The 27,735-nt window shown below is 46.1% G+C and overlaps 1 protein-coding gene across 1 annotated transcript in view; it reads right to left on the bottom strand.

The window, feature by feature from the left end:
* LOC119976528 overlaps positions 1–27,735 on the bottom strand; it is a 291,544-nt gene that overhangs the window by 187,534 nt on the left and 76,275 nt on the right. The window contains exons 5-8 of the mRNA XM_038817080.1: positions 16,262–16,297; positions 7,640–7,675; positions 1,320–1,343; positions 739–762 (exon numbers count right to left, since the gene is read on the bottom strand). Of these exons, the coding sequence (XP_038673008.1) occupies positions 739–762; positions 1,320–1,343; positions 7,640–7,675; positions 16,262–16,297 (120 nt within the window). The remainder of the gene's footprint in view (positions 1–738; positions 763–1,319; positions 1,344–7,639; positions 7,676–16,261; positions 16,298–27,735) is intronic.

The following is a 27,735-nucleotide window of genomic DNA, read 5'->3' as shown; positions in this document are numbered from 1 at the left end:
ACCAAAGTTAATTCAGAACTGCAGAATATTTGCTTAATTATTTTAATGGCACCTCTGCGTGGTTAAATAATTTGGATAAAATAATAAGCAATTCATACCAAACAACTTTAATGGATCTACTGGCAATACGTCTTTCTCCTTGCACGGCCAACTCCCAACTCTAAACTCCCAGATCACATGGTGATGTTGCGGGTTTACAATGCCACCTAGTGGTCCGAAGTCGTACATAACACTATGTGCACGCTTGTTTCTTTAATGTCATCATAATCTGTCGCCGTGAGGGTACAACGGTTCCTGTAAAAGCCCTAGCAAAGTCCTCCCTTTCGTGCCTCAGTGTCCTACGGTCGATTTCATCAGGCCCGGCGACGTATCTACATTGATATTTTCAAGGCCCCCAATACCTCCTCATTTTGATCTCAATGTGACCCAGACTACACATACTTCACCGGACTGTTCATCCACCAAGTTCTTCCCTTTACAGAATACGATTGCAAAGTACATATTTGGAACTTCGTTCATTTCCTCTGGCTCCACGTATAGATTCTCTCGCTATCCCTTGAGAGGGCCAACCATTTCCTTGGCGACCCTCTTGATCTTTATATATGTGTACAAAGCCCTTGAACTTTCCTTGATCCTGTTAGCCAATGGATTTTCGTGACCTCTTTTAGCCCTGCTGACTCATTGTTTAACTTTCTCATTTCGGGAATCGATTCAAGTGAACATTTTCGCGTTGTTTACCTTTAACTTGATTCAACCTCTGAGCTAAATAAAGAAATAAAATAAGTTAACGTTATTCTTATAATTTGGCTTATTTTAAAAAAGAATACGAGTAAATAAAAGTTCTCTTTTTTCCACAGTTACCAAAAATACGCCTCTTGTTCTGCTTTTCTTTCGGAACTGTTGAATGGCAACTCCAAACCACATGTCGTGTGTAATGACTGGTCATTAATATTGTGTTAATTATATTCCGCCCACCAAGTTTAATATTGCTCGGAAATGCACACACGAATAACTTGTTATGTGTACAGTCACGTAAAACAGCATCACGCGTGCTGACTAACTCTACTATTGTGATCAGGCGGAATACGTTAGACAACAAAACAATATAGTTTTTCAGTGACTGTGCACTCAAGAGTCCCCTGTGCAGGAAACCACCTTTGGAACGTCAGACTAAAATCTACATACACGAACGAGGACACATGTTTTTACTAGTTTTGTTCCGACCCAAGTCTTTAATTATACAATTTATCCGGGCAGTCATAATGTAAACCATCTGTGAGGACTTAATAAGAGAATGCAAGATTATTATTGTGTTTTACCGAGCTTCATTCGCAGGTCTGCATCTAAAATTTAAAAAAAAAACGCACTTTGAGTATGTCGAGAAAAAGAGATATTGTGTCTCATAGTTTTATCTTGCACGAATGAGAACAACATGCCAACCCCCGGCGTGAACCTAGAAACCAAAAGAAATGAGTGCTAACTGCTTGCAAAATCAACACTGATTAACAAGGCGTTGTCTGGGATATCCAACAGGAAACTATTGAATCTCTGCCTTTTAAATTTGAAATAAAAACAATCTTGGACATGTTATTTTTGTCCGCAGACTACGGCTTTCCTTTTTGAATGGAGTTTGTTACAGAAAATATATGTGAGCCTCAGCTCGCGTCAGGCTCATAACCTTTTACTGATTGTTTCTGTATTTATTGGAACATAGAACATTACAGGGCAGTACGGGCCCTTCGGCCCTCGATGTTGCGCCGACCCATGAAACCATCTGAAGACGATCTGACCTACACTATTCCATCTTCATCCATATGTCTATCCAGTAATCACTTAAATGCACTTAAATTTGGCGAGGCTACTACTGTTAAAGGCAGGGCGTTCCACACCCCTACTACTCTCCGAGTAAAGAAACGGCCTCTGACATCTTTCCTATATCTACCACCCCTCAATTTAATATTATGTCCCCTCGTGCTGGTCATCACCATCCGAGGAAAAATACTCTCACTGTCCACCCTATCTAACCCTCTGACTATCTTATAGGCCTCTATTAAGTCACCTCTCAGCCTTCTCTCTAACGAAAACAACCTCAAGTCCCTGAGCCTTTCCTCGTAAGACCTTCCCTCCAGACCAGGCAACATCCTAGTAAATCTCTTCTGAACCCTTTCTAAAGCATCCACATCCTTCCTAAAATGTGGTGACCAGAACTGCACGCAGTACTCCAGATACCGCTGCACCAGAGTTCTGTGCAGCTGCGGCATGATCTTGTTGCTCCAAAACTCAATCCCCCTACTGATAAAGGCTAGCACACCATGTGCTTTCTTAACAGCCCTATTAATCTGGGTGGCAACTTTCAAGGATTTATGTACCTGGATGCCGAGATCTCTCTGTGCATCGGCACTACCAATAATCTTGCCATTAGCCCAGTACTCTGCATTCCTGTCACTCCTTCCAAAGTGAACCACCTCACACATTTCCGCATAAAACTCCACCTGCCACCTCTCAGCCCAGCTCTGCAGCTTATCTATGTCCATCTGTAACTTATAACATCCTTCAGCACTATCCTCAACTCCACCGACCTTCGTGTCATCTGCAAATTTACTAACCCATTTCCTCGAGGTCATTTATAAAAATGACAAACAACAGTGGTCCCAAAACAGATCCTTGAGGTACACCACTAGTAGCCGAACTCCAGGATGAACATTTGCCATCAACCACGACCCTCTGTCTTCTTTCAGGTAGCCAATTACTGATCTAAACCGCTAAATCACCTTCAATCCCATACTTCCGTATTTTCTGCAATAGCCTACCGTGGGGAACCTTATCAAACGCCTTACTGTAATCCATATACACCACATCAACCGCTTTACCCTCATCCACCTGTTTGGTCACGTTCTCAAAAAACTTTCCAAGGTTTGTGAGGCATAACCTACCCATCACAAAACCGTGTTGAGTATCGTTAATAAACTTGTTCTTTTCAAGATGATTATAAATCCTATATCTTATAACCTTTTCCAACATTTTACCCACATCTGAAGTAAGGCTCACAAGTCTATAATTACCAGGGTTGTCTCTACTCCCCTTCTTGAACAAGGGTACAACATTTGCTATCCTCCAGTCTTCCAGCACTATTCCTGACGACAAAGACGACATAAAGATCAAGGACAAAGGCTCTGCTATCTCCTCCCTGGATTCCCAGAGAATCCTATGATAAATCCCATCTGGCCAGGGGACTAATCTATATTTACACTTTCCAAAATTGTTAACACGTCCTCCTTGTGAATCTCAATCCCATCTAGCCAGGTCGACTGTACCTGAGTATTCTCCTCGACAACATTGTCTTTCTCCAGTGTAAACACTGGCGAAAAATATCCATTTAACGCTTCCCCTATCTCCTCTGATTCCACACACAACTTTCCACTACTATCCTTGATTGGCCCTAATCTTACACGAGTCATTGTTTTGTTCCTGATATACCTATAGAAAGCCTTAGGGTTTCCTTGGTCCTATCCGCCAACGACTTTTTGTGTCCTCTCCTCGCTCTTCTTAACTCTCCCTTTAGATCCTTCCTGGCTAACTTGTAACTCTCAAGTGCCCTAACTGAGCCGTCATGTCTCATCATAACATAAGCCTTCTTCTTCCTCTTGACAAGTGATTCAACTTCCTTAGTAAACCACGGTTCCCTTGCTCGACAACTTCCTCCCTGCCTGACAGGTACATTCTTACCAAGGACACGCAGTAGCTGTTCCTTGAAAAAGCTCCAGATATCGATTGTACCCATCCCCTGCAGTTTCCTTTCCCGTCCTATACATCCTAAATCTTGCCGAATAGCATCATAATTGCCTATCCCCCAGCTATAATTCTTGCCTTGCGGTATATACCTATCCCTGCCCATCGCTCAAGTAAACATAACCGAGTTGTGATCACTATCACCAAAGTGCTCACCTACATATAAATCTAACACCTGGCCTGGTTCATTACCCAGTACCAAATCCAATGTGGCATCGCCCCTTGTTGGTCTGTCTACATACTGTGTCAGAAAACCCTCTTGCACACACTGCACAAAAACTGACCCATCTCTAGTACTCGAACTACAGTATTTCCAGTCAATATTTGGAACGTCAAAGTCCCCCATAACAACTACACTGTTACTCTCGCTCCTGTCGAGAAACATCTTTGCTATCCTTTCCTCTACATCTCTGGAAATATTCGGAGGTCTATAGACAACTCCCAACAGGGTGACCTCTCCTCTCCTGTTCCTAACCTCGGCTCATTCTACCAGTAGACGAGTCCTCAAACGTCCTTTCTGCCGCCGTAATACTTTCCTTGATTAACAATGCCACTCCCCCCCCCCCCATCTTCACTGTTCTTACAGAAACACTAAATCCTGGAACCTGCAACAACCATTCCTGTCCCTGCTCTACCCACGCTCAAGAACATTCAGAAAGTGCTGTCCACTTACAGAGGCATGTTGCTTCAGAGATTGAACAGCACTCCCATGAGCCATTGGGGTGTGCCAATAATTAAAGCATCAACTATGTTAAGTAACACAGTCATTACCGTGATGCGGCCCACATAATCTTGGTATTAACTATTTTTTAAATGAACAAGCGCCTGTGGTTAGCCGATAGGAGACACATTCCCAGGCATTGCGCCATTGATAATTGAACAAGCATGTAGAGAGCATGGGATTAATCGCGAGTTGTTCACGGACAACTCCTCAAAATACTAGAATCGACAGTTGAAAAAATTAGTATTCTCTCCTGATGCCAAATAAATAGATGCTGTTTGGAAAGTTTTAATTTTTTTGTATGTCAAGATGAAAGAAGCCAACAGCTTCAAAATAATTTTATATTCAGTAAACAGAAAATAAAAAAATCGCAATGCGCTTGAACGTTTAGAATCATAACTTTAAAACATTTGAACCAATAATCCAACAGTTGTTTCTTGCAGGCGCGTGTGGCGGTACGGCACGGGAAGCAAATTAGTCAATAGCTTTTTATGTGGGGATATGAATTTTCGTCGAGTCATGGTGCCACGCAGATTATAGGGAAATAACAACTGGAACAACCTATTCCTGAATTAATTATTTAACTGCACATTTAAAGGTCTGCAAGTTCTTCCTGATTGATCGACTGAATACAAATGAGCGTCGATGCACCTTCAGAATTCTAGCATTTTGAGCATGTGGACTGATCACCGTTTTGCATGAAATCTAAGGCAGTGCATTTTTAAAAATCATTTCAATTTTATAATCTGATTAATTAAGAATTATATTTGAAAATAGGGGTGTATCTGTGTTATGTGCATTACTACTTCTGAAATTAAAATCGCGTATTGTTATGAGTCGGCTTCAATGAAGTTACTGTGAAAAGCCCCTAGTCGCCACATTCCAGCGCCTTTTCGGGGGCTGTTACGGGAATCGAACTGTGCTGCTGGCCTGCTTGGTCTGCTTTCAAAGCCAGCGATTTAGCCCTGTGCTAAACAGCCCCATTGCAGTAGATTGCACTTGAAGGGGTGTCCTCAGATGTGACCCCTTAAAACTGGATAGCTAGTTCTACATATGTTAGTTTATTAAGTATTGTAACTAATCATAGAAAGTATATCTGGTAATCTTTATTAACCATTAGACATGCATTTTCAGACATAGCCCTAAAAAGCATTCAAAATCATGCTTCAAGAAGTGGCCACAATGCATGATGGGATTTAAGATAGCTAATTTGCCCATGTTTTTGACAGAAGCAGGATTAGGCAGAAGCAGTGTGGTCAGTAATGAAGCCAGCTCACTGCACAATTTTTCTCTGTTCCCCCAATATCGTATCTTAGACGATCCATGATGTAACGAGGAACCGACTTTAGCATCCTTCTGCTGGGTGAATAATGACGTGGACAGGAATTGACTGCGATAACTAAGCTGGGAATGTCAGAAAAACAACTTTATAATCGACACCGCATCCTGGTAAACAACAGGATGCGGTTAAATCATGAGCTGGTCACAGTGATTTTGGCATTTATTCAGATCTCTTTCCCATCTACATGGACCAAGATTGGGAAAATAAAGCCGTTTTAACCGGAATTGATGTTTGTCTGCAGTCTGAGTCTTCAGTTAAGCTGTAACTCCGAGGGAGGAATACCTGGTAACAGCTATCTCAATATTAAGGACTTGAAAACGGCCCTCCAATTCTAATACGTGTTTTTCGAAAATTAAAGGAAAGCTATTCCAATGACGTTGAATGCACAGCATACTTAGCGTACCTGATTCGCACCGTACCTGCATACTGCAGTACATTTTCCCAGTCGAGATGACACGGACAAGAATGGCACATGCTCAAGACTATTGGTAATGAATATGGGCCCTGTTTTACAATCTGGTCGATTGCTCGGATTTTAAATGCCTCCAGCTGACCACATGCTCGCATCTGGAAGTGCCTTGGAAGTTTGAAATTTACCAAACGGGGCAAGGCTGAACAAAAAGAGCCGGCTCCAGAGAAGGGCGCAAGAATCTCAAACATATTCCGAAATATCCTCAAGATGAATATGGACCAGAGAAGTCCGATTTTAGTGGAAGTGAAAATGAGGAAAGAGCCTATGAAACCAAAGAGACAGAAGTAAGGTAAGGCATGAACCCCTGAGAGAAAAATATTAAGGGATTTTTTGAAGTATGGCTCGCTTAGTCCTTCTTTCCAGCTTTAAATATGGGAATAACAATCTCCCTGACCCGCCGAGAAAATGCAGTAAGAGGAGAGAACGTACCCCTGCGGATGAACAGGAAGTTCTGACTAGATTCATCATTATTATACCCATTATAATAGGGACACTCTGAATGTTTGCGGACAGAAACGGATTTGGTGAGTGATGTTCCTTTCACAAAAAAAAAACCGAGCTTACAGCTTGAGCCAATGAGTAATTGGTAATTCAATCCTAAATTTTCGAATGCGAATGGAAGCCCAGATATTCCCTATGGTGTCAACAGCCGTGGAGGATTCTGTTTTCCCCATTAGAAAATTCACCAGTTACCGTTGGTGCACCCGCCAACGGACGAGAGGACAGCGGTGTTCCAGAGGACCTTCTGCATGTTTGGACGGAGGCCACTCCACAGTCAACGCCCCGAACAGGAAGCCAATGAGTGATGCCTCTGGACACTTCACGGCGAAGAAGAACCCTATCGAAAACCCCAAACAATGAGTGAGCGGTGATTCAGTTACCTAACTGGTCACCTGGAGTTACAGCAGCCGATGACCACTCTGCATCAAAGGGCCGCAATGTCCCGAAGGACACATAACCCATCCCGCAACTCACTCTTTGATTGACTTCAAACAGATGGTACACCATATTTACTGCATATGGCGCTATAGCCATATACAGCACTAATTTAGAGCATCCAATTATTTTTCCCAATTAAGCGGCAGTTTATGGTCGTCAATTCATCCACCCTGCGCATATTTGTGGCGTGTGGGACTGAAAACATGCAGATACGGGAGGGGGGGGGGGGTGCTAACTCCACACGGACAGTCAACCTGAGCCAGGTCGATCCCTGGTCTTCTGTGCCGTGAAGGCAGCAGTGCTAAGCATTACACCGTACCGCCATTCTACTTAATCAATTTGATATTCAATAAATCTTACGATCAAATGCATTTACCACCGCATTCTGGAGCTTGTCTCTTTACTTTGTTTCCTTCCAAACAATATTGAAACGTATTGTTAATGCAATTGAAGAAACGTTTGCAATATTCAGCTCCGTTGAAAGCGATGTCTTGCACCATATTTCATTCAAAGATAACGTCGACCTTAACGTTCCCTGTTTTGATTGTTGTTTTTATTGCGTCTGATCACTCCTGCCATTGTTCCCGTGGCTGAACGTTGCTGTCGGTTTGATTGTGGCACACTTCGACAATTCCCTGACAGGGTAACATTGAGACATTTACAATCGCAGATGTATTCGACAACACGAGAGTTAAAATGTGGTGTCAGCAAGGGAGACCGTGTCGTGAGCTCTTTCGTTTCCTTTAAACATGGTGCCTTCTATAAGTCGGCGGGCACTTCGTCTGTGCACATTCAGCTTGCAGTGCAAAGTTGAAAATGTGCAGCGAACCGTATCAGGCAGTAACTCGTGATAGACCGACTGACCCTTTGCAGTGACGCCAGTTTGGATTAACATTAACTCACAAGTGTTGTCTCAAAATGGCATTATGGTTTACAGCGTGCGGTTTTTTTCGTTTCGTGCATATTAAAGTCACATTTACAATTTGGCAGTCATTGATTGTCACCAAATAAACACTAAAACTTGTACATATCGAAATGGAGGTTACAGATTACTGATCACCTTGAATTCAACAGATTTTTTTCCCGAACTGTTTATAACATTTTAGAAGTATACTCGCAGTTCTGAAGAGACTCATCATTCATTTTGGGCAAGTTAACTTGGCAGGAAGTGAATTATAGACGCTTATAGAATTATCAAACCAATGAACTCTCCTTCCGAGAACAAGAGCGCAGATGCAAGAGATCATCACACATTGCAAAGACCATACCATGGTCTTTTTAGATTTGTATTTATTGTCAGATGCACCGACGTACAGTGTAAACTATTGTTCTGGTACAGTCCAAGCAGATCGTACAATGATTTATACAACATAGCACAGACGATAAATGCACAATGCGGTCCTGAACATTGGGAGGCACCAAGACCATCGACCAGGAGGTGAGATGATGGGAACTTTCTGCAATGGATGCCATCGCAGGTTCCTCAACGGCCGCCGCGAAATGTCCGATAGCGACCTTGGAGCTTTCCCCAGTTCAGCATTCCCTGCTGACAGGTGCCGGTATCGAGCGGGAAAGAAAAAAAAGGAAAGAGGCTTCGAACAATCACACGAGGTCTCCGTTCCCCTGCACCGGACAGCTCTTCACATCATTTCCTGGAGGAACCGGACACTGAGGAGCCAATCCTGTCGTTGCTCTGAGTTGCTGACCCAAGAACGGCACCCATCCGGGTTGCACTGCTGTTTAACAGATACACCACAGATATGGAATTGGACACGGGAGCAGCGGGTTCCGTCGTCAGTCTACGCACGTCGCCGTCATCGGGAAAGATCTTCAGCTACTGGAGCATCGCGTCATGGAGGCGCGATTGCCAACGTATACCGGCGAGCCCTTAGAAAATGAGAGCAGCGCCCATAAGTCCGTGACATTTGGAGACCACTCGGCATCCCCACTCCGTGTGGGCACTCGATGGTCGTACGCGGCAATGGGCCCAGCCTATGAGGTTGCAATTGGCTTTGTCACATACGTTTAGATCGGAAACGCATGTTTCAGACGTACCACATGGACCGGAGGGAGTACTGTCTCAATTCCTTTCGGGTTTGACGAAAGCCTTGTGACCATAGAAGGAGCTATGACCATGATAACTGTGAAGGAACCCGGCCAGCCCCGGTATTTTAGCGCGTGCCCTGAGCCGTACGCATTCGCGCAAAGGTAGAGCCGGAATTTGATCTTTTCGAGTTGCTGGGGATTATTTTCCCTCTTCACTCTGCCGATTGGGTCACGCACGTGCCTCTGTGTTGAAGCTCGACGGGTGATGCAATACTGTGATGACTGTAAAATGACCGAGAACCGGTTATCACGCCTTGACTGTTTCCCAGTCCATCCCACTGATGATCTCTTCGCCTGGCTCAGCGGTGGAGAAATCTTCACTGAGCTGAAAATGACCCATTCGCACTTGCCGCTGGAACTCGAACCAAGTTCAGGAAATATGTGACGATCAAAACTCACCAGGGATTTTACAGAATTCGTGGTTGTCATTCAGAGTCTCCTAACCTTGCGCGATATTCCAGAGGGTTATGAAAAGAAAAATTGCTACGTTTGCCAATGGAAGCTATCTACCCAGTCGATGGACTTATCACCGGGACGTGGCATCAGGAACACGTGGGCAACCAAACGCAGGTATTTGGTCCGGAGGGAGAAGTGCATTTGCCATGCTCCAATGCTCGCGGATGGCCAGCAGAGGGCTCCATCTGATCATAGAGAAGATGCGGGAGATTCGCCAGGCCCCCACCTCTCTTGACCAAACGGAACTCCGCTTTTTTCTCGGCCTCATGAACTTTAAAGTGCAAAAAATGCCCAGGATGGCCACGCTGCTCCGTTCGCTCAACCAGCTGCGAAAGAAGAGCGAGAGGTAGAACTGAAGCATCCCACACAAGACAGCGTTTCGTTTTGACCCGGAAAAACCCCTGCTCCTCACGTGCGACGCCTCACAATATGGCGTCAGGGCGGTCCGGACACACCACATGCCAGAGGGCAGAGAGGGAGCTATAGAATTTGCGTCGTGTGAAACTATGCCAAGCTCGAGAAGGAAGAATTGCCAGAGGTATTGGTGGTACAAAAATTCCAGGCGTACATTTGTGGGCGCACATTTGCTGATTTATTTTAAACAAAATTTAGTGCACCCAATTCCTTTTTTTTTCAATTAAGGGGACATTTACCGTGTTCAATCCACCTATCCTGCACATCTTTGGATTGTGGAGACTAAATCAACGCAAACACGGGGAGAATGTGCAAACACCACAGGAACAGTGATCCAGAGCCGGGACCTCGGTGCCGTGAGGCAGCAGGGTTAACCCACGGCGCCACTGTCCTGCCCGCACGTTTACAGTTTATACCTAACGCAAACCCCTGCTGCCGTTATTTAAGGGATATCCTGTGATTGGGCCGATAGCATCTGCCTGGGTGCAACAGTCTGCCCTGCTGCAATCGGCCTATAAGTGCACTACGGATCATCACACGCGCACAAGAACACCACACGTGGATATGTTGAACTGCCTGTCCCGACCCACAAAGCCGCAGGCTCCCGCTCCAGCCGCGGACGTGTCTTCCGTCTCCATTTGATGGGTATTTTGCCAGTAATGTCAGTTCATATCAGAGAATGAACACAGACCGACCCAGAGTGTTCGACGGTCCGTCATATTGTCCATTACATGACCCAACATATGGCGATACCAGGCGGGCTGAGGACATAAGCCGCCAAGATATCTGAGATGAGCGTCGAAGACGGTGTCCTCCTGTGGGGGACCCGGTGTTCGTACCTGAACGGCTAGATGCTCACCTGATGAAAGACCTCCATAATGAGAACCCCGGGGTGTTCAAGATAAAACTGTTGCCGCGCAACTACGTTTGGTGGCTTGGACTGAATGCCGAGAGCGAGCGGGTGTTCGAAAATGAAACCCCGTGCCAGGACGAAATGAAACCCCATGCCAGGACCACAAGAACGCCACACTGGCGGCAACATGCATTACTGGGATTCGCGCAGACGCCTGTGTACCGTGTGGACATCGACATTTCCTTCCCGTTTCAGGGAGTCGCATTCCTTAGAGTAGTTGACGCCCAAGTGAAGTGGCTGGAAGTACAGTGTGTCCGCATGGCGACCACTTGAGCAACAGCAGACAGACTGTGGGCCATTTCTAGCAAGCACGGTGTGAGCGACAATCGGGCAATGTTCATGAGCCTGAGGTTCGATTCCTTCACGGCCGGGAATGACAGCAGGCATGTATGGACGGACCTGTACCACCCAGCCTCCAATGGGCTTGCCGAACGAGCGATATAGACGTTCAAGAGAGCCATTAGCGACAATAACTTGGGGTCGTGGGAAACGCGATTGGCTCGGTTTCCTTTCAGTTATTGTACGATGCATTACGCCACAACCGGTAATGTAAAGGCCGAATTACTCATGGTGCGCCAACTCCAGACGTGTCACAACCTCGCCCTCCCCAACGTCGCGGCACAGGTACGACAGCAACAGGGCCTCTCAGAGATGGAATCGCACCACCTCCCATGGGCGTGAAAAGTAACTACAGGTGACGTCGTGTATTTCAGGAGCTCCTGGACTGGAGCCAGATGGATCCCTGTGACCGTCATCCATGCGCCGGGGTCAATCTTGTGCGCGGTCCCGGTCGAGGGGGCAGAGACACTCTACCACCTGGACTACTCATATCAACCTGACTAGGGACCACTGGCATGGCCCACGCAGGCCACGGAGACCGTTCCCTTTTATGGCCAAGGAGAAGATGCGAGACCTGGATCCCACCTGCTCGTTCTGCCTGCTGTTGACCTTCGAAACTCCAGGGGACCTACGGCTGCCGTGCACCAGGACACCGACAGCGTGGACCATGGGTCGGATTCCGGTATGGACATTGGACAGCTCGGCGATGATACGCCAGTACCACTTGTATCAGCAGCCATGCCGGCTGGGCCGCTTCTGTGATCAAGGAAATGTCGCAATTATTGTGCATTCATAAGGACGGACAATCAGTAGTATAGAACTGACCAGATAAAATTTTCCAATGTATTGGTTATCATACCTATTCGTCGCAACACCAGGGGCGTTCTCCAGGGCTTCTTCGAAATAATGCATTGGGACGCTTTCCATAATTAGGCAGACCGGATTTTCCTTCAAAGTTCATCCGTAAAAGAGGACTTCAAGTTGCAATTGAAAATTCAAATTGACAACAAATCTAATGGCTTGAGCCAACGATGTTTAAAAATAGCGAAGTAAATTATTTGCACAGGGGTTTATTATAACTTTTTAAACTTCATAACGAAAATTACAGAAATAGTGGTTTGATAAAAATAATGTTTGTGATACTAATGTCAGATGTGGTCTCAACAACTACAATCTTAATCCTTCAGGGATAATAGTCTGTTTAACTTACATTGTTTTTTGCATTCCTTCTAATGCGTCAGTCAAGCGGCCAGAAAAATGAGAAAATCTACTTGGAACCGTCATCACCAATCAGCCAGTTGTATATTCATCCTTTTATTACACTATTTCTATGGTCCGTTCAGCTCTTGGTGGGACGAAGGCTTCACTTCCCATCAAGGAATGCAACCGTTAACACAGAGCTGATCGGAAGATTTTGAAGTGGTAGAACAGCTCAAATATGTCCGTCCAACCGGTATTCCTTGTTACAAATATGTATTCATCCACAATCCTTCAATACCTCGAATGTTCCGCTATACAACAGCAATTTCAAGCCTCGCTCAATGAAGCGTGCAGGCAGGCAGCCCGGGTTCAATACCTTGCGGTTCTGAAGAGGCGGTTAGCAAGGTACAAATGTTGCAGATAAGCAATCCAATGACGGTTCAGTTATGCTATCTCCAGACTTCGCACAACCGGCTGTGCATGGTGAAGGCTAATTAAATGAAAATAGTCTTGAAGAGGAGGATACTCCACGTTTCCCTCCACATCCAATGACGCGGACCCCAATATATCGGTCCAAAAGCCAATAGTCACAATTAATGTTGAAGTCAGAATTAGAAGAAAGGTGTTTCGATAAAAGATGCCCACTGGCGTCGATGCTTGTATCAGTGGCAATTTGTAGAAATAGATAGTGTATAAACTATGTATGTCATTTTATTACCTAAGAATTACTCATGTCAGAAAAGACAGACATAAAGTTAAAAATAAGTTACAGAAAATAGTTGTTAGCTGAGTTAGCAATACTAAAGGCAGAAAAATGATTTTTAACTGAACTAGACACATTCCTGAACAATCATTTGCTGGTTAAGTTGAAAGCTGTTACAAACAATATTGATAATTACAGACAGCAGAGATATTCAGGGAGATAATGATGACTGATATAAAGCCATTGAATGGGAAACAGACATGTAGGACTGAGAGAGGAATTCACAAAAACGGAGCCTTGTGAATTCGCATCAGTACAAGGCTCCAGATGGAGACAGAGAGGATAGCTTTAACAGTTATTAGGAGTGATCTCTTCATGAAATTAAGGGCTGGTAATTTACCAACCCACTTTAAGTGATGTCAAATTTAATTGGATAAATAACTGACGTATGCAATCTATAATGAATAATATTGGACAAGAGCCAGCCGAAATGGGCTACTCAGCTGTTTAGAAAAATGTTTAAGATTTGATGTTTTTCCTTATTTCGCATGGGAGACGGTCTGGGACGTTAACAGCCGTCATCTCCCGCCAGCACGATAAACCGTTTCATGCGAGGGCCAGCCCTGAACGTTGAGTGATTTCTTAGAGATTCTCGCCATCGAACAATTAACAACTACCTCCATGATTTATTGCCCATCTCGCCCTCCTGTTGAAGCCCACATTATCACATATACCATAGATCAGATAAATGATTCACATTACGAAAAATAAATGAGTCGCTGAAATCAGTGGAAACGGAAATGAAACTGAATCCTGAAAATACACCCTTCTATCAGCATTGAAAAAATGTGTTTGTAAGTTAGCTTAGCTCATACCAACCTCTTCTTGCTGACGTACAACAATGGTATCTAGCCATTAATGCGGGAAATGTTCCAACTATGCCTTGTCGACAAAACGACAAATGCAAGCTAGGAAAGTGGTGCCTAAGATTTTACTCTGTATTCTCATCAATTTTAGGTAACGGCAAAGCTGACCGTAGGTGGCATTCCTCTTTGAAGGGGGGAGCAAACTTGTGGTGATTCAACTTGAGGATTACCACACTTCAGGCGAGGGGAAATCTTGAGTACGTGGGCCTTCAACAAAGTTAGATAAAGAATCACTGGCAATGTCAGCAAGCGGGAATTTCTCAGAAGTCACATGCACAATGAGCCGAAGCTTGTGTCCTGCACGAGGTCGGTAATGTTCTGACTTCATTATCCCTTACTGCAAACCTGGGCGAGTGACGAATTCATAACTGATGAGAGAGCTACTACTCTTGACATCAAGACAGAATTCCATCGATTACCATGAGGAGGTCAAAGAAAGGAGAGGCAATAGGATATATGGTGTGTGTCTATTGGCTGTGGTGTTGCTGTTGAATGGCAATCGCCGCAATTCAAACTGATTGCTGCAGGGACACCTCATTGTAGTTTCCTTCCCTCAGCACTATCGAGATGTGTCACGCATGACATTTCCTGCAGCTTTTGGTCATATTTGGGTATGTTTGATGACGAATCAATTCCAGCAGCATTCATGACTCCTCAGGTAATGAAGCAGTTTGATGCAAGTTGCAGTTGAAAATGTTCAGATTTTGTCTGATATATGTTAAGTTACATTTGCGCCTGTCATGTGCCACAAAATTGGGGCAGGGCGGTGGTGCAGTGGGTAGCACTGTCGCATCACGGCGCCGAGGCCCCAGGTTCGATCCCGCCCCCCCCCCCCGGTTCACTGTGTGGAGTTACCACATTCTCCTCGTGTTTGAGTTGGTTTCGCACCCACAAGCCAAAGATGCAAAGACTTGGCCACGCTACACCGCTCTTAATTGGAAAACATGACTTAGTTTAGAACATAGAACAGTACAGCACAGAACAGGCCCTTCGGCCCTCGATGTTGTGCGGAGCCATGATCACTCTACTCAAACCCACATATCCACCCTATACCCGTAACCCAACAACCCCCCGTAGTTTTAGGACACTACGGGAAATTTAGCATGGCCAATCCACCTAACCCGCACATCTTTGGACTGTGGGAGGAAACCGGAGCACCCGGAGGAAACCCACGCACACACGGGGAGGACGTGCAGACTCCGCACAGACAGTGACCCAGCCGGGAATCGAACCTGGGACCCTGGAGCTATGACGCATTTATGCTAACCACCATGCTACCGTGCTGCCCAAATAAGTCAGTCTTTTGATAAAATTTATTCTAAACTTATATTTAAAACGTGCCATAAAATGTTTATATCCATAATCAGAAAATGAAACCATTTACATTTCACGTTTAGCAGCATTCACATTGCTGAATCGTCATTATGAATATAAAGTTAACCATGGAGTCGCAATTAAATTGTTAATTTATGGACCATATCTCACCGTTAACCTGACAATCAAAATTATGAATGCCCATTGAGAGCAGGCCTAGCCAATGAAGCCCTGGTCACGTGAAACATTTTTGAAAACTTTTTTTCATATTTCTGTTATGACTGTTGCGTCAGGTGAGGATTTGGAAGAAAAAGATGCAACAACTCTTAAAATTAAATGAGAACACGATAAAATTGTCCATTGGCAATTATATACTTGACACAAAGAGATTTGTCGAAGCTTTACGTCAACCATTCTTCATGATATTCTGAGGAAATGTCAGTAGAGGAGTAAACAACACTTGGTGAGACAGGATCCCAATGAGTGGGAGACAAAAAGGTACGATCAAATAAAGTAGACACATCGTACACCCTGCAAGCATTCTTTCGAATAACTGCTCAGCCACGGAAATATTTTTTATCAAAAGACTGACTTATTTTACTGACGTACGCGAACATTTTTCCTTACGTGTCTTCTGTAAAGCTTGTTTAACTATATTCAGCTCTGTAAAGCAGAAACAGAAACATGGATAATTGCAATTCCACCTCAGTGTCATTTTTTGTGACCATGTACCAAATTGCATTGAACGCGCAATGAGGTTAGCTTTATGAATGTTCGGCTTTGGTTTCTAAGTCGAAAAATCTGAGATTTCTTTAGAATGCAATAAAAAACAGGTCCAATCGTTAAGGGTAGATCTGGGATTAGAAAAACCTGGAAACAACAAACTCTAATTGGAACGAAGGAGGCATGACATGCATTGCCGACTGGGATCAAGTCGATCCCTTGAAGAGTATAGGGCTTGTCGGAGTAGTTAACAGAAAAATCTGGAGAGCAAAAAGGGGAAATAAGATTGTCTTGGCAGATAAAGCAAAGGGAAAAGCAAGGAGAATTTATGGATGCATAAAAAACAAAAAAGTGACCATGCAGAGGGTAGTGTTTCTTTGAAATAAAGAGGGTCATCGACATGCGGATCCACAAGCGATGGGACAGGTCCTAAATTAATATTTCTCGTCAGTACTTACCGTTGATTAATGCATGACTGTTAGTGAAATTGGGGAAATAAAAACCGATGTCTTCAGAAATGCACATATTACAGGGAAGGATGTGCTGGAGTTATTAAGGAGCATGAAGATAGATAAAACCCCGCGACCTGATGAAAGGTATCCCAGGACGTTGTGGGAGGCTAGGGACGAAATGGTCGGCCCCCTTGATGAGATATTAAAATCTGAGACAGTCACAGGAGAGGTGCCTGAAGATTGGAGTGTAGCAAATGTGCCCTTGTTTAAGACGGCCTGTTGTGAGAAGCCCAGGAACTACCAACCAGTGAGTCTTACTTCTGTCGTGGGTAAACTGTCAGAAGGAATTCTGAGGGGCAGGATCTATAGGAATGAGAGAGGTAGTGGCTAATTATGGAAAGTCAGCATGGCTTTGCAAGTGGTACGTCATGTCTCACGAAATTGATTGAGTGTTTTGAAGGGGTTACCAAGAAGGTAGTGTGGCCGAAGTTATGTACGTGAATTTTAACAAAGTATTTGACAGATTACCACAAAGTGAAATCTCACGGAATGCAGTGTAGGGTAGCCAATTGGACACAACATTGGCTTGACGGCCGAGGCCAAAGGGTGGTTGTGGAGGGTTGTTTTTCAAACTGGAGGCCTGTGCCCTGCGCCGTGCCTCAGGTATAGGTGCTAGGTCCACTGTTATTTGTAATATATACAAATGATTTGGATGAGAATGTCGCAGGCATGATTAGTACGTTTTTAAATGATACCAAGATCGGTTGCATGGTGGATCGTGAAGAAGGTTATATAAGATCACAACCGTATCATGACCAATTATACCAGTGGCCCGATAATGGCAAATTGAGTTTAATTTGCATACATGTGAGATGATGCATTGGTAGATCAAACCAGGACAGGACTGATTCAGTTAATGGTAGAGCGTTGGGGAGAGATGCAGAACAACGACACCTAGGAATATAAGTTCATAGCTCCTTGAATGTGGAGTCGCAGGTGGACAGGTTTGTGAAGGAGGCATTCAGCATGCCAAGTTTCATTGATCAGAATATTGAATACAGGACTAGGGATGTCTTGCTGAAATTGTGCAAGACAATGGTCAGTCCACGCATGGATTACTGTGTTCAGTTGTGGTCACCCTATTATCTGAAGGATATTGTTAAACTACAAGAGGGGAGAAGAGATTCATAAAGATGCTACCTGGTCTTGATGGTCTGATCTATAAGGAGATGCTGGATATGCTGGTACATTTTTCCCTGGAGCATAGGACGCTTTGGTGTGATCTGGTGGTCCATAAAATAATGAGGAGCATCAATGAGGTTGATAGTCAGCATTATTTCCTAAAGATTTAGGAGTGTAGAACGAAAGGACATAGGCTGAACATGAGAGGAGAGAGATACAAAAGAGACCAGAGGGGAAATTCCTTCACACGGATGATGGTGAGAATCTGGATCGGGCTGCCATTGGCAGTGGTAGAGGCGGGTAAAATGTTTTTCTCGAAAAAGCAGTGAGACAGTTACATAGTCAGCACGGTAGCAAAAGTGACTAGCATAGTTGATTCACAATGCCAGGGTCCCTGGTTCGATTCCCCGTGGGGCGACTGCACATTCTCCCCGTGTCTGCGTGGGTTTACACCGTGCGCTGCGGTTCCTCCCAAAGTCCAAAGGCGTGAAGGTTAGGTGGAATGGCCATGCTAAATTGCCCTTCGTGTTCAAAAGGTTAGGAGGGGTTGTTGTTTTACGTTACGGGGATAGGGTGGTAGTGACAGCTTAAGTGGGTCGGTGCGGATCGATGGGCCTAATGGCCTCCATCTGCACTGTGTATTCTATATGCACAGGCTGGGTATAGAGGGATTTGGCCTAAAGGCAGGCAAGATGCTCTCCAAGAGGCAATCTTAGTCTAACCTAAAGGCGCACTCCCTGCTGAAATCCGAGACAGCGGCAGTCACGGCTGATGTCCCTGACCTATATAAGACATGCAGGTACGACTTACATAAAGGCATCAGGGATGCCAAAATCCATCCCAGACCAAACAAGAGTTCCAGGCAAATGCCACAAAACATCGAAGTCTACGGCAGGTCTTGCACGAGATAACGGCCGTGAAAGCAAAGACAGCAAGAGTCGGTGGCGGTGGAGGATCCCTCCACGATGAACTGAGAGTTCGATGCCCGAATTTAACAACGTGCCAGTCCATCAGAGCCACTAGCCCCAACAGCCATGGACACACCGATAACCACTATGTCATCCTCAGAGCTAAGAGGGGCCCTAACCCTAAACCTAACTCGAACCCTTGAAGTGAACCCACTTGAAAGTGAACCCACGGAAAGCGACAGGCCCCGACGGAATCCGTGGGCGACCAATCAGATCCTGCACAGACCACCTGGCGAGTGCAATCGCTGACATCTTCAACACTTCACCTCTCCACTCCGCTCTGGGCTGCGTACCTGCTTCAAGAAGACTGCCATAATACTAGTACCAAAAAGGAACAAGGAAGTCCCCGACATCGACGACTGAACTGTCATCCTGATATCTGTTACCATGCAATGGTCCGAGTGGATAGTCATGGGGTGGATCAATCCTAGCCCCCAGACGGTCTCGATCCATTGCAGATCGCCTTTTGCCGTGACCGGTTCACAGCAGGTGCCCTATAGTCAACAGTCAAATTCCTCGACAACAAGGATACCTAAATCAGACCGCTGTTTTTCGACTCCAGCTCCACCTTCAACCCCATTATTCGAACAAAATTATTAAGCAAACTCTGCAATGTGGGATTTCAACCTACCCTGTGCAATTGGATCCTTCACTTTTTCACCAACAGACCACAATCTGTCGGGATAGGTAAGACCACGTCCTACACAATTGTGTGATCAGTTTTCTACTGTAGTACCTACACACAGGATTGTGGCACGATTTAATTCCAATTATATCTATGTTTGCGGAAGATATGGCTGCAGTGGATCCTATCTCACACAACGAGAAGTCAGACTACAGAAGGAAGGTAAATCACTTGGTGCATGCTGTACCGGAAACAACCGCTCTCTAAATGTCAGGAAACAAAAGAAGCTGATCATCGAATTGTGAAGTGCAGTCTGACACCTGCCCGCTTCTACGTCAATGGTTGTGAAGTGAAGATAGTCGATATGTATCTGGGAGCTGCCATCGCCAACAGACTGCCCTGGTCCACTCACGTTGATGCAACAGTCAAGAAAGCCCAACAAAGTCTCTGCTCGCAGAGGAAGCTAAAGCCATTCGAAATAACGTCCTGGACTCTCACAAACGTCAACTATGCCATGGAGAGAATAATGTCCGCGTCACAGCTGCGTATAAAAAATGCTCATCAGAAGAAGGCAAGGAACTGCAGACAGTGGTGAACGCAGCACAACACATCACAGATGTTTGCTACCCTCTCATTGATTAGTCCACAACTCCCCGTGTCTCAGGAAGAGAGAGCATTGGCAGTGACCCCTTGCACCAAGGCTCTGCCATCTTTCAGACCCTTCTAACAGGCAGAAGATACAGAAGTCAAAAGACATGTACATCCAGACATAGGAACAGCTTCTTTCCCATAGCCACTAGGCGTCTCAATGACTTTCCTTCGGACTGATCAGTTCCTGTAAGACACTTTTCGCGACGCCCTCTGCTGCTCTTGCTCATGTCACAATTGTTTCCTTTTGCCCTTGTTCCGCATTGCAGCCAATTATTTAATTGCCAATGACAATATTGAGTTCTTTACCCGTCCGGCTGGACTCAATAAAACTCGACATGGATTTGTAGGTATAGTATTATTTATTGTTATCTAACTTGCAAGGCTGACTCGCTCCACAGAGGTGCAGAACACACAGGCGGTCTTCTGAAGCCCCAGAACCGAGTGAAATCGGAGACAAAGAAATCGCTGCAAATATAATTTAAATGGCATCAGGTTTCACATACAACATTCCCACAGGTCATCATGTACACCTCCTGGCCTGGCCATATATCCTGATTGGCTCACTTCGCATTTCTGAACCCTGGGCCTCTTGTTTCCCAGCATCCGTTTCCACATCCTCCACGAGGCTCCCTTCCCCCTTCCTGGCCATGCTTTCTGAAACCCTCTGTCCTTTGTTTGTGAACTCACTACTGTCAAACTGGCTTACATCTACATTATTCTAACTAATAATCCTATTTTGTATCACATTCGTTTGTTCAATTCCTCATTCCCTCCTTTTATCATTTCCTGATAACCTATCGGTCCATCCGTAGCTACGGCCTCTCATGTAACAGGATTCGTCGCTGCATTTCCAATTCTTGCTGCAGCACGCCGTCACCCGCTGCACCCTCGTGGATCCTGACAGCCAAGATTCTAGGGACGTCTATCTGTTCCACTGTATCCAGTATTTTACCCATCATGCATTTAAGGATGGCCAGGCCCACAAAGATGCAGCCGTGTGCCACTGCTAAATACATGACCATATTTATCAACCAGTCCTGCCAACCTCTGAATCGCCAGTTACCCCAAGAGCCAGGGTCCTGAATACCGTCCACGTGATCCCGCATGCGATCCATAATTTAGTGATGTTAGCGGTTAGGTCTTGAACTCCCCTGATGCACGTGCCCTGCACTATGACGCATACCCGACCCTCACGAGCCAACAGATAGTCAAGAGCATACAGGTTCTGCATGGCAACCAATCGCAGCTGAGACAATTGTTTGGTCATTGCCCCGAGGGCTCCCAAGGATTAGTTTCACAGGATGGTTAGGCCACAAATAAAATTATTCCAATCGCTGAACGCCAAGGAACCCCCCCCACACCTCCCAGTGTCAAGACGCTCAGAATTCCACATCCGGCTGAGTGGCCCCGGTTGGGTGCTAGAACCCCATTTTTTTCCAGTTCTCGCAGAATTCGGCCGAGACTGCACGGCATGCCAACTGATTGTGCAGTATGCACGCAGAGCGGCAGGGGACTGTGGGAGGGACAAGAGTCCCGATATCAATTTGGCGGGGAAATGTGGGTGACAAAACATTGGTCGCTGTACCATTTAAAAAAAAGTAGTATCCTTGCTCCGTGTACAGGCTAGCATCACAATCAGAATATCGGTTGAGCAGGGATACCCCAGTAGCCCATTTTATCCAACTTTGGAACGCCCATTCGGGCCTCTTAGCAACGCGGAAAGCCCTAGTCCCAACAGTGATATGAGAGACATTCGCCCAGCCACAAAGGAGCTGGAGGCCGGCGTTCAATGGAACGCAGGTGGTGTTGCAACAGACTCATTGGTCGAACGCCTGAGTGACGTGACACCTCCTGTCCGTACAGGTGGGGAACAGTCATGTTATCGTCGTTTCCACCTCTACCAGCAAACAGCCGTACCGCTCACTGGTGAAACAATTATCCTACGACCGGGAGTCTCTATTGGGAGTGAAGTGGCTTGGTATGTACGCCCTCCACCGTTGAACCTTAGCATACTGTAAGGGGGAATTATCGTCTGGAAGGGGAAGGCAAATAGTCGGTGGTGCTGAACCGGAACGTAAGTAAGAGTGGCTTGCTCAGGCGGTGGCTTGGAACACTGAAAATGAACCTCCATTTGGGGAGTGCCCCAAAGCGGTGAAACAGAAAATAACCTGGACACCGTTGCGGGGTTCGGGTAACAGACAACCCGTCCCTGGCCATACAAGCGGTGGTAGATCTTGTAGAAGACATTCATACTGCCCAGGTTTCCCTCATTCTGGGTCCTAAATGAATTAAGTATATCTCCTGATAACCTATGTTCTAGTTGTACTCTCCTTGTCACACGCTCTGTCCTCTCTCTAGTTCCTCTCTCTCTCTCTTGTACTCTTCTTGCTACCCTCTCCACACGGTCTGACTTTAACTTTATGGCACCAATCTTAACACAACCAAAATCAAATTTACATGTACTCCAAAAACAAGGCAATGTCCATGCAATGTTCCATTCCCATCATCGGGACCGGTGCAATTGCTTCATGAGTCCTGTATTGTCCGTTAACCTGATAACCTCCGATGAGTCGATCCCATGTCCTCGTATATGGGGGCAGCGAAGAATGGCACCTCTGCATAAGTGAAATGTCCTTGCAGTTTGGTTGGGGTTACATATGTAGATGATATTTCACTTTTCCGTTTCGGCCGCCAATGTAACTCCAAGCGAGGCGATGCCGAAGATTACACAGGCGGCGCGTAGCTGACCCATCATGCACCACACCAGTAAAACAGCGCTGCGGAAGGGAGGCAGGTTAGTGACTGATGTTTTTACAGTGGTGGAAGTGGCGCCAAGCGCTCCGCCCCTCCACTTTAACTGCAGTGCGGGTGGTAAGGAGAACTTCGAAGGGCCCCTCCCATCGTGGCTCCGACCCTTCCCAAGTCCAATTTTTGACCATGACATAACTAACAGGCTGCACTGAAAGCGAGCAATGTAACCGGGATGGTGACGCTTGAGCTACTCGGACCTGGACATGGAGCTCCTTGAGGACCTTAGTCTCAGGACCTTAGAGATTCATGCTGCCCAGGTTCCCTTCGCTCTGGGTCGTAAGTGAAGTAAGTATACGTCCTGATAACCTGCGTTCTCGTTGTGCCTCCCTTCTTACTCGCTCCGTCCTCTTGCTATTCCTCCTCTCTCCATTGCAACCTTTTCCTACCCCCACCGGACAGTCTGATTTTACCTTTATGGCACCTGTATTATCACATCCAAAATCAAATTTACAATTACTCCAAAACAAGGCAATATCCATGCAATGTTCCCTTTCCATCGCCGGGACCGATATAATTGTTCGTTGTCCGTTATCTTGATAACCTTCCATGAGTCAATACTATGCCCTCGTACATGGGGGCAGCGGAGAACGTCACCTCTACATAAATGAAATGTCCTTGTAGTTTGGTCGGGATTACAGGTATAAGATGGTGTTCCAAGTGAGGCGATGCCGAGGGCAGCACAACCGGCCAGCATCCAAACCGTCATGCTCCACACCTGTAAAACTGGGCTGGGGAAAGGAGGCAGGTTAGTGACCGACCATTTTACAGTGGTGGAGGTGGCCCCAAGCACTCCGCCCCTCCACGTTAACTGCTGTGGTGGTGTTAAGGAGAACTTGGAAGGGCTCCTTTTACTGTGGCTCCAACCCTTTCCGAGTCCAGTTCTTAACCATGACAGAACAACAGGCTGCACTGAAAGCGAGCTATGTAATGGGGTCAGTGACGGGTGAGCCGCGCGGACCTGGCCATGGAGCTCGTTGAGGACCTTAGTGAGGGCTAGAACATAGGTAGTCATTTCTTCAGTCATACAGTGAAACTGAACCAGTCTGGGAACATGCAGGTTCCAGGGAGTTCTAAGGGGCCTGCCATAAAGGATCTCGGCAGGAGAGAGCCGGGCCTGTCCCGCAGGTGTAACCCACAGCTGGAAGAGTGGAACTGGGAGCAACTTAAGCCACGTCAGTCCCGTGTGTGCTCTTAATTCAGCCAATTTAGTTTTGAGGGTCTGATTGTGTCTCTCAACCAACCCAGCCGCCTGCGGTCAGTACGCACATTGTAACTGCTGGTGTATGCCCAACTGGGAGCAGAACTCTTTGTTAATCTGGCCAATAAAATGGGGCCCATAATCAGAACTTAACTGAGCTGGTGTGCCGTACCGGGGAATTATTTGCCACATCAGAACTTTAACCACAGTAGCACCTTTATTATATGTATTCGGATACGCCTCAACCCATCTGCTGAACACACCCACAATGACCAAAACGTATTTATAACATTGACACCTTTCCAACTCAATTTGGAGCGTTCCAAAGGGACCAGTGGGCAACGGGGTTTGCACCATACCACAAGGGATACCTTTGCCGGTGTTATATTGCTGACAAATCAAACACCGATTACTGATACGCTGGGCCATCCCCTGCATTTTAGGGTACCACCAAGTGTCCAGTAACAAATCACTCGTCCCCCGAGCCCCACACTGAGTTGTAAAGTGTACATATTCTACGACCCAGAAAACTAGTACATCAGACATACAAGTCTGATGTGCTGGCTTTTCATGGTCAGGGGGACCACTAAGAAAACAGGCTGGATTGATAATGGAACAATATTTAAATGTCAGACGTGGATTGTTTAAAATGTATATTTCATACCTATTCTGACGAGCTGCGATAAGATACTGAGTCTGTATTTGCCCCAGTAGTGCGATGACAGAGTGGGAGCTATGCACTGGAATATCCTGTTGGAGAGTTATATTGGCAGCAGCCTGCAAACTATTGTACATCGCTGCCAGGATCTGGGTGCAAGCAGTGTGGCCCAACGCCACGGGATCAAGTTCGGAAGAGTAATATGCCACGGGCCGGTGTTATCCCCATGTTGCTGGGCGAGTACCGCTGCTGAACACCCTTCCAGAACAGTACAGTATATCTGGAACGGTCAGTCGTATGGGGGGCGTCCGAGGGCCGGTGCATGTAACAAGGCCTGCTTCAGGCAACGGAAGGCTTCGAGTGCCTCGGTGGTGGGAGTAAATTTTCCCCCTTCGATAGTGTAAATCGTTAGCCGCTTTGCATAGACAGCGATGTTTTGTATCCACTGCCGACAATAATTCACCATACCCAGCCAATGACCGACCTCCTTGGCTGTGGTAGGGGCGGGGAATTGGCACATGGGTTCAATCCTACTGGGTTCGAGACTGCTGTCTGTGGCTGTAAGTAAACCTCCTAAGAACTTGACCTTTGTCTGAGCCACCAGGGCCTTTGATTGGGAAACAACGTAACCCAACGAGGATAGGTTGTTTAATAACTGGATCATAATATCCCTGTTACTGGACTCGTCGGGACTCGCTACCAATAGGTCATCTACATACTGCAATAGAGTGGAACCATGCTCCAATATCAAGGCCTGGAGTTGAGTCTGCAGACATCTGGAGAAGAGCGTCTACACCTACATCTGGAGTAAGTGAATTGATCAACCCCTGAGGCAGTCGGGTCCAGGTATACTGTTGTCCATTGTAAGTGAAGGCCAACAAATATTGGCTTTCAGATGCGAGTGGAAGGGCAAATAAAGGGTTCTGGAGGTCAACTATGGCGAAGACAAGGGCTAGAGCTGGAATTTGAGCCAGTATTTGGGCGGGATTAGGGACGAGAGCATGTAACGGCTGCGCGATGGCATTGATTGAACGTAAATCCTGTACTAACCGGTACTGGTCTGGTTGCCTGGTTTTGGCACCACACGTATGGGGGTCTTGCACTCTCATTGGCAAGGGACCAGAATACCCTGTTGCAACAGTTCTCGGATTAATTTGTCTATAGACGGGGCAGCTTGGGGTTTTATGGGATATTGCCGAATGGAAGGCAGCGTTACATGGTCATTAAACGTTACCTTAATGGGTGTAACATTTGCCTGTCCTACTTGTGATGGGTATTCTGCCCAGACCTTTGGGTTGACACATTCCAAAACGCCACGTCCCAGGTGATGCTGAAGTTGAGTGTTAATCGTTTCAGGGACTTCAATATATTTTATGGAAGTGCCTTCCAGCAAGACTTCGTGCATACTCTGTTGGATCTGAATGATGCACTGCCCTCCTTACCATAGGCCCCAGATCCTTAGAATGGTATTGGTCGTGTACTTGACGTGTAAATTGAGGGCCTACAGAAGCTGACTTTTGCCATAAACGTGGTGGTACTGTAACAGCATCGGCTGTACCTTCTTTTCCCGTGACTGTGGCTGTAATCTTCACCGACCATTCAGTCCCAATTGACGGCCGGTATTTGTCCTCCAACTCCCTGTTCTGTCCGGTTCTGCCATAGGACAGGGTAACGTGGTGCAGTGAATGTTCAATGTCTAACGCCCACCACTGGGGTGTGATAGAAATATAGCACTGTTGCCTCATCCTCCATGATTGAACCGTTATCCCTTCGTCTCCGCACTCTAGCTGTAGCTGGAAGGGACACAGCAAACCTCGGGCCAACAAGTTACAGTCCAATCCAGGAGTCACCACAAACTGATGGTCTGTCGACTTATTCTCATAAGTGACTGTCACACGTTCAGAAATAGGATACTCACGCACGTGTCCTTGGAACCCTGACAAATGCTAGGTGTGGTTGGATAGTGGTAGTTAAACTTCTGATTGAACCGAAGACATGGCTGCTCCAGTGTTGATTACAAATGGGTAATGTTGATCTCATATCTGCAGGGAGATAATAGGTTCCTTGTCCGATTGGAGAGTCCTTACCACTAAATTAGCTAGTCAATCTTGTGTTGGGAAATGATTTGTCTGGGAAAAGAAGTTGTACCTCGTCTGTCCTCCCCTTGGTGGGTACCCCCTCCTTTGGGTCGGGTAGCCTCCTTCTGCTGCCTATCTTTTAAAGGGGCATTCCTGATGCCAGTGATCTGTACGGCCACATTTAAAACATGCATTGTTCCCTCTACATCTGCCCCGTCCTCTTTTCCCAGTAGACCAATGGCCCCTCAGAGGGGGCGGCAGTTGTAAAGCTTTTGGTGCATACGGTGGGCCATAAAGAGGGGCTGAGGGTCCATTTGGGTAGGTTTGATATCCTCCCCCGTGTTGATCCACCCATCCAAGGTCACAGTATTGGGGTTCCAACTGGTAACCCACTGTATCTGCCGCAGGTTGGGGTCTCAGATCATCCTTTTTCATTACATACTCAGTCTTAATCTCTGTAACTGAGCCAGCTTCCTGGCCTACACACTCCTTCCAATAAAATCTGACTGCCCGGGCCATCTGGGAAGGATCGTTCTCTGTCCAATTTATGTCATTACATTTCACGGCAGTTGCCACGGAAGGTGGTAGGCAATGCCTTAACATATCACAATATTGAGGGGAATTCTGTCCATTTTGGTACAGCAAGTCGCCTGACTGCCCACGGTAGGTTTCATTAAAGCGTTCCAGAAATTCCTCTGGCTCCTCAGTCTTTTTAGGTTTGAGGTCTAAGCAGAGATGTTTATGGGCTTCTGAAA

Source organism: Scyliorhinus canicula, chromosome 13 (assembly GCF_902713615.1).
Source record: "Scyliorhinus canicula chromosome 13, sScyCan1.1, whole genome shotgun sequence".
NCBI classification, from domain to species: Eukaryota; Metazoa; Chordata; class Chondrichthyes; order Carcharhiniformes; family Scyliorhinidae; genus Scyliorhinus; species Scyliorhinus canicula.
The sequence above is the reverse complement of the archived record's forward strand: the minus strand, read 5'-3'. Positions and strand labels throughout refer to the sequence as shown.